This window comes from Calonectris borealis, chromosome 15 (genome assembly GCF_964195595.1).
Source record: "Calonectris borealis chromosome 15, bCalBor7.hap1.2, whole genome shotgun sequence".
In the NCBI taxonomy this organism is placed as follows: Eukaryota; Metazoa; Chordata; class Aves; order Procellariiformes; family Procellariidae; genus Calonectris; species Calonectris borealis.
In genome coordinates this window covers 1805847-1824703 of record NC_134326.1, presented here as the reverse complement: position 1 = coordinate 1824703, position 18857 = coordinate 1805847, and the positions used below count along the sequence as shown (strand labels likewise).

General features: G+C 48.2%; 1 protein-coding gene across 1 annotated transcript in view; it reads right to left on the bottom strand.

Annotated features, from left to right (window-relative positions):
- Positions 1 to 18857, bottom strand: part of NRG2 (neuregulin 2) — a 176795-nt gene that overhangs the window by 30772 nt on the left and 127166 nt on the right. The window contains exon 4 of the mRNA XM_075163967.1: positions 4139 to 4259. Within this exon, the coding sequence (XP_075020068.1) occupies positions 4139 to 4259 (121 nt within the window). The remainder of the gene's footprint in view (positions 1 to 4138; positions 4260 to 18857) is intronic.

Here is an 18857-nt window from a genome sequence, read left to right as displayed (position 1 = left end):
GCTTTGTTTCTTTGTTTGGCTGGGAAGACCCCAACTATAGATAGAGTGTGCCAAGACCTAACTGGCAAAAAGAGTATTTCTGCTGTGATACACATGCTAGAACAACCCTGTGGGGCACGGCACCCAGCAGTAAAAGATTAGAGCAACCTAAAACTGCTCTAAGTTGTGCCAAGAACCCAATGGGCTCCAGGACCAAGGCAGACCCGAGATCAGAGGCTGCTAGCCACCCCACGCGCTACGTTCAGCTGGACACAACAAACCAGTCACCGCTCTTCTGTGTCCCAGCCCAGCTCAAGGCCTTGAGCATTGCTTGTGTGCATCCCTTCTGCAGGCACTGGAATCTGCTCTACTCAAACTTGCCACTTCCGTACAGTTATGGTGAGAAACCAGTCCAACTCGTAAGGCCTCCCTGAGCAAAACAGTCTGGAGAAGGGTCGAGAAATTCTTCCTGTCAACAAGAGCCTGGGGCTTTTTAATTTACTAGGGCTGTTGAGTCAACTCTGTATGTGTGTGGCTCAGTCATTTCCTGGGTTTATGCTGAAAATTTGCAGAATATCTGAGGCAGATCACACTTCTCCCATCTAACTTCCAGGTGGTCTGTTTGCAGAATCAGAATATCAGCACAGATTGTATCATGTTCAGGTTTCCTTTGACACTAGTGTGTGTAGAATTTACTTCAAATTAAGGACAAAATTACGCAAGCACACAATCCAAAAAAGACACAATTTCTGGAACAGCTCCAAGTCCGTTCTGGGCTCTTCCCTAGTGAAGAGAACGCATTGTCCAGGGTCTAGCTGAAGTGTATTGAAAAGGATGGGGAAGGTGGGTTTACAGGCAAACAGTTTGTTCCCCAGAATTTAAAAGACCAGGAGGAACACAGGGAAGCCTGTTAAAAAATAATAATAAAAGGCCAGCTGCCAATTTAGGCGATATCTGTAACAAATCAAGCATGAGTCACTTCAGGAGAAGAAATCATTTGAGAACCCAGCTGCTCTTTTTGCTCCAGAGTGGCAGGGGTAACATCTACAGGAAGGATCTCCTATGCTTGCGGACAGCTGCAAACAATGAAATCCACTCCAGGAAGCTGATTAGAGGATGGTGGCAGGTAGTGAACAAGAACACTCTAAAATTCTGTTTTCTGATAGCTGGTATTGGAAAGGCTGGTAACTTCACACGGGTTCCGGGGTATCGAATCTCCTTAGCTCTCGGTGCAGGAGGACTGCAAGCTGGCACACGGTGCCAGAAGACCCCCCAAAGCCCTGCTGACTCTAATCAGAATAGCAAGTGGGAACAGCACACAGACACATATGTTGTTCCTCGCTCAAGATGCTCACATGGCTCTTGTTTGATTTCCAAGGCATTTGAAGAGTTTGTGCGCAGAAGGACCTATCGACCTCCTTCATGCTCATGTCTCAGAGGCACGGCGTGTCTGGAGGACCCAGGCTGGCTCCCATGTTACAGAGTTCAGAAATGCAGGTCAAAGCCTGCATCTTTGCCTCCTCTAGTTTTCCCTCCGAATCTTATCATTTCATCTTTCACAAACCACAGCAGCAGATCTCCTGTCTTGGTGCAACGAGGAAGCTGTGAAACATTTCAGCATTTTGCTAGTTTGCAGGCAGACAAATGTGACGTCCGTTTATTCATTATCAGCCTTCCCCAAGAATCGTCCATGTTATTGGGAAAGCCAGTTTATGGGAAATACTATGTTCAGTTCAAATGCTTCTGCATTCCTCAATATCTAACTATTGCCTTCTGGAGTCTAGAAACTCTAAAACTACACCACTTCAAAAGTCAGGATTTCTTATCTTCAGTCTGTGATTTAATGATAAAAACACCCAAGGAGAATGAACATCCAGACATCTCCTCAAGCAGTAAGATCAGAAATGACTGTGGAAGGCACTTGGGTCCCCTGGGTTCCTGTTAACACAGAACTGTCTTTTCTGGCAGATGAATAGTGACAGTGCAGACTTTCAAAGCACCTCTTTTTGGTTAACACTTTGCTGCCCTTCCATACACACCCATTCGATTCCCATCTGGTTTTAGCAATTGGTATCTTGGGACTCATCAGAAAAGGAAATCATTTTACCATCTGCAAGTAAGGAATTAAGGCTTTCAAATTATATTAAATAATTAGGTCTGTTTCATATGGCACACAAAATCTTAATGGAATCCATCACTGAGCTTCGCCTCTGTTCATCAGCTATCATAGCAGCCTGGTTTGAAGGTAGACTGTTTCTTTGCAAGGCTGGAATTACTTCGGTTAAAACACTTTATCTGCTGAAGACACTTGATAACTACCACGTGTATCCTTCATTAGGAAAAATGGAGCGTTACCGTTATAGCTGCGTATGGCAGGAGTTCAGGTAACTCTTGCTATAATTAGAAATTGATATGATTTGAAAAGTCTTGATCTGGATTCAAGTTCTTCCCAAAAGAAATAGCATTGAGATCTATGCTTTTGGCACCACCACGTTGCTTACACATAGAGATATTAATTTATACACTCCTCCAGGCTTCAAGGGTTAAGCCCTCCCCAGCATGGAAAGACTGGAACTGCTGGGGCTTCCTTGGGGCTACAGCTACAGCAGAATAGTGGCTGTGACTTTGATTCATCATATGGGGCTTCGCCTATGTTTCCTATGGGGAACACTGGCAAGATGAACTTACAGTGCCACCAAGAAGCCAATGGCAGAGACAACTACCCTAAAGCACAGGTCTGCGGTGTACAAGGGCTGCTCTCACTTCATGCACATGGGAAACGTGGAGGACCACAGCATCTGGTTTCTGTCCTGCCCGGCTCTTTCCATGTCTGAAGGGGCAAGCCTGGGAGAACTGGAAGATGCTATTGATCCTATGGCCTTCCCACCACAGCTGATCCTGCATCGGAAAGTGAGAGCACAGGAGCTCAGCAGAATGCATTTCCACATGGTCTTTCCCACTGCTCCCTGACAAAACGAAGGAGTACTGGGAGAAGGGAGGAGTTGTGCTAAGCGTAATCCAGCTCACAACCTTTCCAGGAGGGGTGATGGTTCTGTTCAGATGCGTCCTTCAAGGCCTGAGGAGCTGAGGTGTCTAGTGAGCATCACACCACGCAGTGGCAGTGGTAGTGGTAGTAGGTTGACATCCACAGATGTAAATACCTTTGGCTGTGCGTCTCCACGGAGAGGTCTCTGGGCCATGCAGGGAGAAAATAGTCACCCCTGGGCTTCTCCAAGCTGGGCACAGTGACGCCTGGATCCCCAGGGGAGCTCAGAAGCTGACTGCATCTGCTCAGGGAATGCACACCCAGGGCACCACCTCATGCTCACTCCGCAGGAGCCGGGGGCAGGTTCAGGGCGCTTTGGGTATCTACATCTCCTGCAGTGGCAATCAGACTGCACTTTTCATTCAGTCCCCGTTAGGCTTGGAGGGTGAGCTGTGAGATGCTGTTGGGCTTGCTGGCTGTGATAGGTTTGAACCAGAGGTGAAAAGGTCTCACATCCCATTCCACATCCCTCGGACTATGCAGCCCCACTTTAAGCTCCCCAAGAAATTTCATTTTAAGGATAACTTAGTATATCTCCCTGGCGTTTTTTGCAGGTTTTAACATTTGAAGGGGAGAAATAAACAACCCACAGCCTGCCACAGAGCGGCACAGAGTGGTGAACAGCTGTGGCTAAACTCCTTCTGGGCCCATGAGGTGCAGACAGGAGAGGTAAGAGGCAGGTCTCAGCAAGGAACCCTCTCCAGTCACGGAGGAGGGAGGTGGCCGTGCACTGGGGAAAGCCCCCCTGCTCAAATGGGAGGACGCGTCAGCAGGGGACGCGGAGCTTTGACCTAGCTCAGGGAGAGCAAAAGGGGCCCGACCTTCCCTGAAGCTGCAGAGGAGAACGGGAAGAAAGGGAAAGGAAACAGCCAGGACAAACATATTCTTAGAGGAAGAGTCAGGAAAAGTGAAGAGTGGCACTCACACAAAAAAGAAAATACGAACCCTCCTCCCCCACCCGCGCCCCTCTAGTCTCCCTTTCTGAACCTGCACAGCTCAAACTGCAATTGCTGGGAGAATTTCAGAGCTACCCCTCCTCCGGCAGATGCACAGAGGTCTCCTCTCCCCCAGCCAAGTAATTTCCATATCGACACAAGAACTACACTCACTTACTTGCAAGACAGCTGATTAATCCCCTCGATGTAGTAGCATACCCCACCATTGACACAATAGGACTTGGCTGTTTCGTTGCATTTTCTAGCATGCCCGGACCAGGAGGAGAGAGTTGTGGTTACTGCAGGGAAAGAAAAAACACACACAAAAAGGATATATTGTTATTTCCTTTGTTGGGTAATTCTGTTTTCTTAGATGATTTTCAACTAGTTCATTTGCCAAAGTAAAAACCCCGGAGCTACAAACCTCAGCCTGTGCCTTTAGACCCACCTTCACCTCTCCAGGTCCTGGGGCTGTGACTTGACCTTTCCTTTCCCAGCAAAACTGGCCAAGTGAGTGAGGAGTTGAGGACACGCCTTCCTCTAAGCAGCCAGCATGTCAGGACAAGATCATCTTTTTGGCAAGCTGTAGGGAAAAGTGCCCCTTTCCCACCTCTCCTTGCCCTCCCCTTATACACGCATGCAACCCTGCACCAGCAGGCAGGCGGGAGGTTAGGAAGAACATGTGCTGCAGAGTCGCAGAGTCGTGGTGGCATGCTGCTGGGGTCTGATTTGCATCATGATACTGGAGCAAGACCCAGCGATACTGCAGGGGACATTCCATTGCTCCACACCTCTGGGAGGAAATAAGTTTTCAGAGCCGAAAGCAAGTGCCCTCATTGTCCCCGGAACAGGTCCAGCGCAAGCAAGAACAGCTCTATCTCTCCCTCCCCTAATTCTGAGATTTCTCTGTCATGCCCCCATGGGGTGCCTCAGGAGAACAAGCAGAAGTTCAGCAGTAGAAGTCAGTCAGCCCCGGTCTGAGGGAGGCAGCCAGCATGACTCAAGTTTCCTGGGATACAGATGTTTTTCCAAATCCAAATTTCATTCTGGAGAAAAGCTTTCCAGCTATGTAAGGTACAAACAAAACTGATGGTACTCTACAGGATTTCACTGCAATTCCTGTCTCTGAATGAGTCTGACAAACTTACAGCCCAAAACAGAGAGTCTCCATAGGCAAGACAAAGACTTCTAGGAAGGGAAAAACCTTTTGTTAGAGCAACTGATACAGGTTACAAAAGCAGACCAACTTTGGGGAATGCAAACTCATCCTCACATAACTGAAAGAAGGGCTGGGCACTCAAAAGCATCTGCTTTTTCCAGCTGAATACTTAATCTCATTAAAGATAGTCCCCCTTCCTGGACTACCCACCTTGCTTATACCCTAACACAGTTACATCTCCAGTAGTGGGGCTACTACCTACTTTCCAGTGCCTTTTATGCTGTACTCGAGGTTTCTGAGGAGATACCCTCCTCCATCCCATTTTCCAAAGCTCATGGAGAGGTCAGTGACTTCAGACCAGCCACTGAAGACTGAACACCTCATTGACACGGGATTCGAGGAAGAAGGCTGGAGCCAGAGCCCCAGGCAGGAGCCAGTCAGAACCACGGGAGAAGCAGCAAGGCATGCCAGAGCCTGCCCGGAGGGAGCCAGGGCTGCTCCCCGCACCCGGGCAGCCCCCGTGCCCATCCCGCCTCCGCAGCAGGCTCAGAGGCTGCTGCGGGTGCCTGCCCTGCTGCCTCCGGCTGCACCCCACACCGCCAGAGCCAAGGTCTCCATTCTCACGCTCCGGCTCCAAGCCAGTGCCTGCCGGGCACGTCCGGGCTCTCACAGGTAAAGGAGGGCTCCCAGCACCGTAGAATCATCGAATCATAGAATAGTTTGGGTTGGAGGGGACCTCTAAAGGTCATCTAGTCCAACCCCCCTGCCGTGGGCAGGGACATCTTCAGCTAGATCAGGTTGCTCAGAGCCCCGTCCAACCTGACCTTGAATGTTCCCAGGGATGGGGCATCTACCTCTCTGGGCAACCTGTGCCAGGGTTTCACCACCCTCATCGTAAAAAATTTCTTCCTTATATCTAGTCTAAATCGACCCTCTTTTAGTTTAAAACCGTTCCCCCTTGTCCTGTCGCAACAGGCCCTGCTAAAAAGTCTGGCCCCATCTTTCTTATAAGCCCCCTTTAAGTACTGAAAGGCTGCAATCAGGTGTCCCTGAAGCCTTCTCGTCTTGGCAGGCTGAACAACCCCAACTGTCTCAGCCTTTCTTCATAGGAGAGGCGTTCCACCCCCTGATCATTTTCGTGACCCCTCTCTAGACCCACTCCAGCAGGTCCTTGTCTCTCCTGTGCTGAGGGCTCCAGAGCTGGACACAGTATTGCAGGGGGGGTCTCACCGGAGCAGAGAACAGGGGCATCCCGTGAAGCCTCTCACATTTGGGCGATGCTTGGCACACGAGCAACCAAACAAGGTTGTTCTGGTTCTCTTGCTTTTAGGACTATCTCTGACTGCATGGGGTCCATGCCTCTCTGAATGAGGAGTTTGCTCATCAGGCTGTGCACAGCAGGAGAGGCCACACTGTTACCTGCACACAGCTCAAGGCAGAGCCAAGCTTACTGTTCATTTTGCTTCAACCAATGCATTGTCCAACCCCATTGTCTTCTGTTCCCATAGGGAAGTCAACGCCTTCCACTGTCTGACAGAGCTGGGGTTGTGCACCAAGCAGAGCTATTTCTATGCTTTGCCTTGAATAACCATTGCCTCTGGGGTTGTCTTTTCACAGCTATCCAGGGCAGAGCAAGTTGTCCCAAAGTGCTCTGCAAACCAGACATGGCAAATACTTCAGCAAAGACTGAAAATGCACATGGCCCTGGGACAGCAAATAGCTGCTCGCCTCCTAGGGCACGTAACGCCAGCCAGCTGGGAGCCAAATGTGCAGAGCAGTGCACACATACTAGAGTGTATGCTGGGTTTTAGAACAGACAATGATTTGACCAAGCCACCAAGAAGTCCTTGCAAAAACCCCTCAAATCTGAAAACTCCCAAACTTCTGCAGGGAAATTCAGCACTCCCTTCCAATTAAGATTAGTGCGAACTAGAAGCCAAAGCCATCATAATGGCTTTGTAACAAGTCTGTATAATTTATACCTTTACGAGACAGTAGCACATTTCTTCTAAGGCCAGTGGAGAACTGTGGGTTCAGGACAGAGGAGCTCTAACTGTGTGTGATAGCACCTGCACTTTCTTTGCAAGGCCTCTCCTTTAGCTATTGCTTGATCCAGCCACTTAAACTAAGCCTTAACACCAAATGCCATTTTAAAAATGAGCATGAAAATAAAACCTAGCCTGGCAGCTCACAGCTGTGTCCCAAAATGCAGTCGGAGCCAGGCTGTGCACGGGCTTCACCGTGCATGTGCATGGGAAGCTGCAGGTTGTGCAGGCTGCTGGGCTGGCAGGAGCTGCCTGCTTTGCTCTGCAGCTCTCTCGGGGCTGGCTGGGCCAGTCTTGTGGAGGCAGAAGCAGCGGCAGAGCAAGCAAGGACCTGCCAGGGAAGTGTGAAAATTGCAGGGGAGCAGGTACACAGAAGACAGCCACTGTCCCTCCGAACAGTCCCCTGGCCAGCACACAGCATGGGAGCTGCTGAAAGCCACTGGCAGGGCGGCCTTTGGTTTGGAGTGCTTGCAGGCTTTTACTGAAGTACCTTAAAACTGCACAATGAACAGGTCTCTGTTAAAGCTGCAAGCGTGACGTCAGATCAGGGAGCACTGAAACTTCATGAACTAAAGCACTGGTGCAAATTGAAAGGCACGTGGATGAAGAACAAGCACAGCCTGCAGGAAGCCGTCACCCCTGCAACCATCAAATGTACCAGTTGCTAGCAAGAAAAAGGATCCATCTGGCAACGTCTCACATCATAAATCCTACAGGAAAGGATTCTGGAGCAAGCCTTCCCACAGTAAGGGAGGAGCAGAGAGGGAGAAATAAAAACAGAGCCCAGAAACCTCCCCATAGAAAACACCTCAGATAAAAAGCTACCCCTTCCACCAGAAAAGGTGGGCAGGAAGATGCAGTGCTGTGTGATGCTGTGATGCCAGAGTGGATTACAGTGCTGACCAGCTAGAGATTGCATGGGATTTTCATCCCATATAAACAATTTTGTTCTTTTTAAACAAATAAAAAAGAGACTGACATGAATGAGGCTTGGGACATGCATATTGTGCACTTCTAGAAAGAGAGCTGTCAACAGAGCTATGCCTGTCAGAAAAATACATGGTTGACCAGTTCTCCTAGAAGCATCTTGTTAATGTTGTTATCTTTTAAATACTGTTTTCTGCAAGTACCGTGCCTTTCCTCCCAAAAAAGCACGAAGTGTTTTAAAACTGAATCACAAAATCATATGGCTATGGTCCATTTGTCAGCAGCAGAGATGTAGCAAAGGCTACAGAAAGAGGCAGTCAGCCCAGTTCCCTGTTGAGAAGAGAGTGTCATGAAATACAGGCCGTTATAAGACTGTAAGCTGAGCAGTACTGGTCAAACCAAAGCCGCCTTGCCTCTGACAGTGGCCAATAGGCAACGCCTAAGGAAGAAGATCAGCACGAGCATGCAACGACAATTTTCTTCTAGCCATCTAGGATGAGCAACTCAAAGATAATCTAAGTCAGCCGCAGTGTCTTTACATTTAATAGCCTTTATGGATTTCTATTCCACGAATATGTCTAGTTGCTGTTTGAACAAATCTAATCTTGTAGCATCCACAATATTTGTGACAAGAGCTCCAATGTTATGTACACAGTGTGCAAAGACACATCTCCATTTACTTCTTTTAAACCTGCCACTTCCTGGCTCTTCTATTAGAAAAAATAGTGATCATCCCCACTCATGTCCCCTGTGCTACCTGTGGCTTTACAGGCACAGCCAGCATCTCCTTCCCCAGCTGGAAAACAATGATCTCTTTAGTAGCTTCTTATACAGAGGTTGACCTGGCTGCCGTCCTTTTTTGTGCCATCTCTGGTTCTGTTTTTCCCTTTGGAGATGGCGAGACCATCCTGCACACACAGTATTTATGTCACCCACATCTATTCCATTCATAGTAATTCCTAATGTTCATTTTGAGTTTTGATGTACTGAATACAGATCTTTATCTATTATAACCCTGAAATCTCACTCCTGCATGGTAACTTGGAGTCCAGAGCCTCCCAAGGTGCCTGATTGCTCTGGGATGTTGCTGCAGCTGGGACTTCGTGTTCATGAGGGCAGTAGCTGCAGCTAGTTTGGGAACAAGGATGGAGAGACCTGCCAATTCAGAGAGCAGCTCTGGTGGGGTGACAAAGGGAAGCAAAATGTCTTGCTTAGAAAATGTTAATTGTGCCTGGGTTGAAATGTGGCCCCCTTTGACACCATGTGGCTGCAGATCACAGACAAGCACCTCGAAGCACGAGGCCATGGGAGATTCAGTGGGTTTCCACCACACTAGCAGAATAATTCCCAGATTCACAAGTGACTCCATTCAGCTACTTCATGTTTAGCTGTATTCCACCATCAGCCTGGGCCACTGGAAATACCTTAACAAATATCTACCTGAGTCATCTGCAGTTCGGTGACCGGTGTTGGTAAAGTGAGCCTCACGTACAGTTTATTTGCAGTCATGCATGTTCATTCACCTCCGCTCCAAACACCACTCGGGTGTGCCTGGTGATCCAGAAATGACTTCCCACAGCTATCTTACCTTGCCTGCCACACGGTACCAGGCAGATTTTACTCCCTATTGGCTGGTGTGGTAGAATAAGTGCTTCATTCAGCCTCCAACACAACTCCATCTACCCCAAATGACTTGGAAAGTTGTAAAATCCTGAGATAAATGGAGATCTGAAAAAGCAAGGGAGCAGTTTGGGTGCTAGCTGCAGTCTGGGTGAAGGCAGTGGGAGACAATGAGGGGGTTTGTGCAGTAACGTCAGTCATGTACCAACTGCCTCCCCAAGCACTTCAGCGAATTAGGAGCAGGAAACAGGGAGTGCGCATGGGGCAAGCTACAGAAAAGAAATGGTGAAACTAGAGCAGTGGGAATGAGCAAGGTGCCCCTGAGACAGGGGCCTCTGCAAACACACAGGCAAACTGGTCACAAAGCTCCTGCCCGGCGGAAGAAGGCCTGGAGCAGCTCACCCATCAGCACGTCAGATCTCCAGCTGTGGTCTCAGCCCCAGGGCTGAGAACAGAGAAGGGAGTGCGGATGGGGAGAAGAGGGCTGCCTCTGGATGGATGTGATTGCGAATGATCCAAAGCCACGTTTCATCGTTGCTGTCCCAGTCAGCGAGGAGAGTGCATAAACACGTGAGAGATTCAGAGCACTGTAGTGATTCAGAGTGTCTGTTTTCCACTGCACGCCTAGGTTATTTGGGACTAACATCAACGGCAGGGCAACAGAGAGGAGAGCCACGGGCACTGACATTGCCATGTGGACAACCCATCTACGCAGAAAGGCCATTAATGATTGTGCAGGGATTCTTACACAATTCCTACCATGCACGTCATTTAACCTTTGCAGACAGCTCACCAGCCTGTTCTCAGAAATCTGGTGAAATACTCCCCCTGCAAAGAGTTAATTAACACAGCTTGGACTATAAATTATAGTTAATTTTTCACAAACTACAGCTACTGTCGAGGAGAGCAGGGATACAGCAATAGTTTTGCTGCTCCTTTTTTTTTTTATAAATAACTTTGACTGGTGGGTTCATAGAGTACAGACACTTTATTCTCTCAATATTTAGACATTCAGTTAGACAGATGAACTCAGCTGGTTGGAGAGTGTATACAAATTGCCTGCTCTGTATACGCCTCATGTACTTACTGATAAAACACAGAATTGCTGAGGTTCCTCTCAACCGAGTTCATCCAACTGCTTGTCAGAAGAACATGGATGAGAAGGTGTCTGGCCAAGCTATTCCTTACTTGTAGCACTGTAATCCTGGCGCGAGCCACACTAACTCCATGATTTACACTGATTAATACACTGAGGGGCTGTTGATCCTAACCATTCTCTCTGTGGCAGATTTCCGTCCGTCTGCTACGACACTCTCTTCTCTTAATAAACCTGAACAGAGGCTGGATGCTCACTGCTGCTTGCTGCACTTAATATCAGAAGGGCCTGTGCAGACTGGGGCTCACCTGGCAACAGACTGGGGACTCTGGAGCTCGAAAAATTCTGCTCCTGTGTGTTTATTCATTTGGAAATGACCCAATATTTACCCCTGCATTTTATTGAAATAGATCCTGCTGGAATTATGTTCCCAGTTCCTGAGGGGATCATGAGGATCAATAGCTGCAGACTAGAAGTTCATCCCAAAATACAAATGCCAGACTGCATGGCACTCATCTCAGGGCATCAGACACTGCTGATCAAAACAACACGGCAGGCTCCCCACATCGCCCATCTGCACTGCTGAGGTTATTCAACGAGCAAGTTTAAAGGTTTCTGAGCGCCAAGGCACTGCCTGTTTCCAGAGGACAGGGGCAAAGTCCTGGGTTATTATAAAGCTTCTAGTCGCTCCTCCAGGCTGATCTCTCCAGCTTTATGAAGGACCCCTTCCTATGCCCTTTCCTATGCCCTTCCCTTTCCCTTTTTAAAAAGGGAAAAAAGGAAGACCCGGGGAACTACAGGCCAGTCAGTCTCACCTCTGTGCCTGGGAAGATCATGGAACTGATCCTGTCTGGTGGGTGAGGAATTGGTTGGATGGTCGCATCCAGAGGGTAGTGGTCAATGGCTCAATGCCCAGATGGAGATCAGTGGTGTCCCGCAGGGGTCCGTACTGGGACCAGTGCTGTTTAATATCTTCATCAATGACATAGACAGTGGGATCAAGTGCACCCTCAGCAAGTTTGCAGATGACACCAAGCTGAGTGGTGTGGCTGACACGCCTGAGGGATGGGATGCCATCTAGAGGGACCTGGACAAGCTGGAGAAGTGGGCCCCTGTGAACCTCATGAGGTTCAACAAGGCCAAGTGCAAGGTCCTGCACCTGGCTCGGGGCAACCGCCGGTATCAATACAGCCTGGGGGATGAAGGGATTCAGAGCAGCCCTGCTGGGAAGGATTTGGGGATACTGGTGGACAAAAAGCTGGACACGAGCCGGCAATGTGCACTCGCAGCCCAGAAGGCCAACTGTGTCCTGGGCTGCATCAAAAGCAGAGTGGCCAGCAGGTCGAGGGAGGGGATTCTGCCCCTCTGCTCTGCTCTGGTGAGACCCCTTGGAGCACTGCATCCAGCTTTGGAGCCCTCAGCCCAAGAAAGACATGGACCTGTTGGAGTGGGTCCAGAGGAGGTCACGAAAATGATCAGGGGGATGGAACACCTCTCCTATGAGGAAAGGCTGAGAGAGTTGGGGTTGTTCAGCCTGGAGAAGGGAAGGCTTCGGGGAGACCGTATTGCAGCCTTTCAGTACTTAAAGGGGACTTATAACAAAGATGGGGACAAACTTTTTAGCGGCTTATAAGATAGATGGGGACAAACCGTTGCGACAGGACAAGGGGAATGGTTTTAAACTAGAAGAGAGTAGATTTAGATTAGATACAAGGAAGAAATTTTTTACAATGAGGGTGATGAAACACTGGCACAGGTTGCCCAGAGAGGTGGTAGATGCCTCATCCCTGGAAACATTCAAGGCCAGGTTGGACGAGGCTCTGAGCAACCTGATCCAGTTGAAGATGTCCCGGCCCACAGCCGGGAGGTTGGACTAGATGACCTTTAGAGGTCCCTTCCAACCCAAACTATTCTATGATTCTATGATTCTATGCTTTTCTCTACCACACGGGTCCCAGAATGCACGTGTTAGCACTGCAGCGTTTTATTTTCCCAAATCCCCATCATCAATTGTAATAGCAGCAACATGATACTTCAATGAGGGGATTTGTTCAACAACCTAAAAAGCCTTTTGCAGGGCCAGTGCCAGCATGAATGCTTTGCAGGCGGGACAGCTGAAGCCCAAGAAGTGAAGCAACATGCCAGGATCACACGATGGAGTCAGACAGAGCAGATCTCCTGGTACACAGCCTCCTGTTCTGAACGCTGGGCTTACAGTCTCAGTTCTTCCAGGGGACATCAGCTTCCATCCTATGCTTCACTCCATACTGCCCATACTGCCCTTTAGAGTCACAATGGCCTGTCTTTACATCGCATCTAGAGTAACAGATGTGATGGCTACTTAAAAAATACACAGTGTGCAAAATAAGGAACGACCGGGACCTGACAGCAGACGGGCACAATACAGGTCTCTCCGCGGACTGATGGCGAGATCTCCAACACGTACACCCCAAGGTACCATGCCTGCGTGCGTGCAGGCTCCACTCAATTATCAACCACACCTCCAGTTGTGGGTTTTAAATTATCTGAGCAAAGGCCACGCCAGGACTTATTTTTAGTCTAATATTGAAAACTGGTCTGTCCGCATGGTCCTTGGTGGACTGACTTCTGTCAGGCTGGCTGCACAACCTTCAACTCCAAACCAACAGCACCGCGCTCACATTTGTAGCATTGCTGGCTCCAGGAGAGCACAGTGCCTTCTGACTGGAGTGACCAGGGATTGACCAGCCAACCAACATGCAGGTCTGCCACGGTCACCCAGTAAAGGCCATGCTAGACTGGACTTGAGACAAGGTTTGGGGGAGTTGGCTGAACCTTAATTACATGGCCCATCTTACTGTGAAGCTTTGATTCGACTAGATGTGACTAGATGTGACTCACAAACCACATCACAGTAAAGACATCACTGAGCCATTGTAATCATGCAAGTCCACCAGGCCTATCTCACTTGGGAGAGAGAAAGTAAGGAAAACATTTCCAACGCTCAGCCATGCTAAGCATTGGAGAAGGTATTAAATGGGAGAGGGAGAGCCTGAATAAGCCTAAACCAATGAGTCTACAAACGTAGTCCAATGACATCACCAAGATGACAGCTATGAAATCTGTGGACCCAAACTGGTATATGGAGAGTTAGACTTAATTGGAGAAAGAAGGGCTGTTTCACCTACCCTCCCACGGGGATCTCTAAAGGGACTTCAGGGAGGGCTTGTGATTCCCAGCAGTTGAAATAAAGGCCCCCAAAATCAATCCAGAGAGTCCAGCTTTCACTCAGGTGCCTCGCATTATCTCCCAATCCTGATGTTCCCAGCACAACTCAGCACTGTCTCTTCTGCTCTTTCTCCCTCTTTCATCTTCTCATCTGATCCCAAAACTCTCCCTGCTGCAGAGCACCCGTAGAGTGAGATTAGACGGCCCAGCCAGTGCTGCCAGCCGACATAGGCTGGTAAAGGCACTCAACCAGATTAGCTAGATAGTGACCCAGACAAAGGGCATGAGCAGAGTCCAGGTGAGCAACTGCAATGATCCACGTGCTGGTTTAGAGCATCTGCCCATCATTGGCGGATCCTCTCATATCCTGACTGTATCCAAACCATGCTTCCTCCACCCAGCCTGTGTTCTCCTTTTGCCCTCAAGACTTTACCTGTTTGTTGAAGTCAAGGAAGCAAACTAGAGGAGAACTCAACAGCAGAAAACAAGCAAAAGGGATTACCTGACCTTTTCAGAGATTTCAAACATTATCTTACCTTTTAAAAATGAAACTTTGATAAGATTTTAGAATCTTTGTCCTGCATAAACCTTCCATCTCAGAATGCTCTACCAATTGCTTTCGACCTTCTTCCATTTTTGCCTCCATCAAAATGTTTCTGAACTTTGACACTGATTCCTGTTCTGTTTACCAAGCAGGTCTGTAGCCATAGACCCCTGAACCTTATTTCGCTGCTTCAAGCTGCACAGTGACAGGATCACATTACCATTTTGAGTTCTCTGGATGTTGAAATGAGCATAAAAGACCTTTCTCTCTGCATCAGGGCACATGATCAAGTTACCACATCCCTGCAAGTTCCTGCCTGTGACTGAGCCACTGTGACCACCCACCTGCACAATCTTAGCCTATTACAAACACAAGACAACGTGTCTTATTTACACTTTTTCACTATGGATGAGACTACTGCAACTATCTCACGCTTAATGGGCTCAGTAGGAAGACTTCTTGATAAGAGTAGTAGGCATGTCTTCTCTTTTGAGCCCCAGTGCTTTCTGAGGGAAGCATCTCTAGGGCTGCTGTAGTCTGACAATGCTCAAACAAAAGCATATACTCAGAGGAAGGTGTAAGATTGTGGTACCATGTCAAAATATGTAGCATCATGGAAAGACTTTCCCAGACACCAGACTTCCTTTCTGAATCTGGCCCTCAGAGTCTAGCCTGACCATGTGGACCAAAGCTGGTATTAAGATCGATGCTGCACCCCTATAACCAGGCTAGCACTCATCACACTCCATGGTCCAGCTTGTTACATCTGCTTAATGGCTCTGAGGGTGTCCACACCACTGAATGAAGTTAAGTGGTACCCCATGCCATGCACATGCCATGTAGTGGGGCATCAGAAAACCCAACTGTCTGTCTGGCAGGTCCCAGTACTCACCCCCAGTATAGGGTTGCATCCACATGGGCTGGACAAGGATGCAAGGCAGATTTGAATCCAGACAGCTCTCAAAGTGCAGCACCGTCAGATCCCAGATCTCCCAAGTGTGCTGTCTTTGATCCCAGATCTCCCAAGTGTGCTGTCTTTGGTCCCAGATCCAGACTGGTATCAGGGTTGTCTCTACACCAGAAACACCATGAGATACTTGGGTTTCTCCATACTGTCATGAGATCTGTGAGGCCCATACCAAACAGTGCCCCTGTCAAAGGGAACCAGAGGTCTTGCTCCAGCCAGCAAGAGGAACAGCAGCTGGGGAAGAGATCCCTTGCACATCATCGTAACAATGCAGATGTTTCAAAGAACCTATGGTACCAATCGGCCTCCTTGCACTCTGTAGCCTCGTGTCAGGTGCCAGCTAGGCATGGGAAGGTGCTGAGATGGAAAGCAGCAGGTCAAAAAATACGCTTCCATACGCAAGAATGGAGACAGAACACCTTGGAGACCTGGGCTGCATTTTGAGTGCTCTCTGGTGTGTAAACCTGCCTTGTGTCAAGGATGCAGCAGTGCTCAGAGGTCTGTGGCTACTGGAGAAGAGGAGGAGGAAGGTAGGGGTGACTCAGAATGTGGCAGGATTTCCTAGTAGCTACACTTAGAGGTGGTAAGAAAGGCTTTAACAGTGCTCCAAGGGGGAAATATGCGATATCCCACTCCTTCTCCCAAGGCAGGTGTAGAAAGGAAGGCCAGACCATCCAGGAAGGAACTGGAACCTTCAGGAAAAACACTAGTTAAAAACGCATACACCAGGAGCACCCTACAAGGGGTGAGGCACGTGGGGCTACATGGAGTGACGGGGTTTTATCCCCTTGCCCATAGGGACTGTCTGGGCCATGGGGAGAACACGGTGAGGTTCCTGAGGTGTAGGGTCTAGCACTCTTGCCCAGCCTACCTGGTAAAAAGCCTGCCTCGCACCATGGGCCAAAGAGAAATGACCAAGCGCCGAGACCAAGCGGCCTGTGTGAGGCAATCCCCCCCTTCCCAGGGAACTGCAGCTACCACCAAGTTTGCATAGTGCTTTCTCAACACGGTGCTTAAAATCCAGTGGATCATTTACAACCTTTCAGTGAAACAATGAGAGGTGGGACAACCTACAGGTGCCAGACAAGCTTTTGAATACAGATATATAAAAGAAACACAAGAATTTTACAAGAATGAGACACTTGTCAGCTTTCCAGATCATCACACCTCACATCATCTTCGTTACCTCCCCATACGTTATACACATGTGCAATTCTATGATAGATCATCAGTAACCATAAAAATCAGGGGGACTATGTGTTATTTAGGTAACAATTGAGAGAGGTCATAAAAAAGGAATGTGAAGGAAAAAGTCAATTACAACTTTAACTCTGGAGACTTTACCATCTCTTCACATCATTAAGAAAAAAACAGACAGTCCGGGATGATGTTCCCACAGAGGAAAGAAGTTTTTCAAACGGAGAAACTTCTGTGCAAGCCACACGGCGTTTTGCCAGTTTCCTTTCTATTGTTGAAATTTGGCTTTTAGTGAAAATAGCATAAAACTAATGCAATGCAAATATGTAGCATGGATCTATGCTGGTCAACATAAAGGATAAATCCTGGAGAAAGATGTATAGTCATTGCATTAATGGTGCTGCGTCTCAGCATGGTGTCCCCAGTGCAGTGGAATGCTAAGCACAACACAAGAGCAAATTTTAAGTGCAGTTTTCTAATCAGAAAAGCTTATAAAGGATACCTGGCCAGTCCCTGCTGTGGCTGCAACCAGATTTCCTTTAAAACCATAAAAAATTGAGCTTTCCAAGGAGGAAACATCCCCATAAAATCTGCAAAGCGAATTGTCAACAGAGAGGCACAGCTGCGCTGTCAGTTCTGGGCCTGAGCAGCTGGCATGGAAATATAGCACAGATCTCAAAATAACCGCCTGGTCCTCCGCTCTCCGGGTGCCTGCTCGTTTGGACGGGATCCTGGTGGGCTGTCCAGCGTGCTGACGCTGCCTGGGTGGTGCGGTGTCCCCCAGCGGGGAGAGCGTCTCTGACACAGAAGTAATGCCCTCCACCAGAAAGAGCTGAACCAACGGCCAGGCACCTGGCTTCTACATCTACACTTGCATATATGCTTTGCTTTTTATTTTTGTGTGGCCTCTTTCTACTGCATTTGTGACAACTGAATAGGAGGGAATGCTAAAAAGCACTTCCACCACATTAAATCAAATTAAACATTTTCAGAAATCTATTCTTGCTTTCTGGAGACTCAAGGAAAAATGTGATGGCAGGGCGCAGATGTATTTTCTGCAATTTTCTTATGACTTATGCTTAGAAGACTCATGTATTTTTTCTTCTATTTCCTATAGCCTCTTTTGGTTTTCTCACCTATCCTCAAAAAAAACCCCCCAAACTCAAAAACAAATCAACAAAAAAACCCGCTAAATCAAAGGCTGTAACAAGCACATCTTACAAGTATCAATAAACCCATGTATTGAAAGAGCTGGGAATGCTTAAAATCCAGCTGCAATTTTAAGTAGCATGTTCTTCAAGTTACCATTGCAATAGTTACCAACCTCTCCCTCTCTAAGATAGACACCAGCAATATAAATTATATTTTTTGAAAGATCTAGGGAAAGATCAGTGGCTTTGGCAGAAATCAAAAAGAAGTAGCGATTAAAGAAGATTCCAGGAGGCAATAAAGCATTTATGCAAAATGTCTCATAAAAACAAAACAAATAAGGGGAAAAAAGCTATATGGGGGGAGCGGGGGGAGAGGTACTTACACTCTTCTTCCATAACAACTATTTTAGTTTCTGAGGCTGGTAAGACTTGTGGTGCTTTCGTTGTTCCTGGGGAAATTAAGGTAAGAAAGTAGTGAACAAAATATCTATTTTGAGCAGAGAAGAGTGGGCTTAGCTACTGCAGGGAGGAGGACAAGAGCAGGTGCTGCTGGGTGGCGCAGGCTGGGGTGGCTGTCAACGTGTTAGTACTGGTTAGAGCACACCCAGATGGGTAACCGGGTAATGGAGGCAGATAAACCAGTGCCCCTGCAGGGGACGGCACAGGGCACGCCGGGCCCCTCGCTGTAAAGGATCTCATGCCATCAGGATCTCTGTCGTGATAAAAAGGCAGAAATGGCTCAGGATTCACCCGGCAGGTGAGGAACGAAACTGCGGGAGGTTTTCTTAGCCCTGACGGCCACGAGAGTGCAAAGACGGGATCACAGAACACGACAGTGAGAAAAATGTGGAGCGTAAGAAAAGGTGAGATCATCTGAAGAGCCTCCATCCCACAAGTATGTGCAGCTCGGCAGCACAAAGTAATGCTCGTACAAGAGATGGAGGAACATGAAACAGATGAAGGCTGTGGCCCAAGTCAATATGG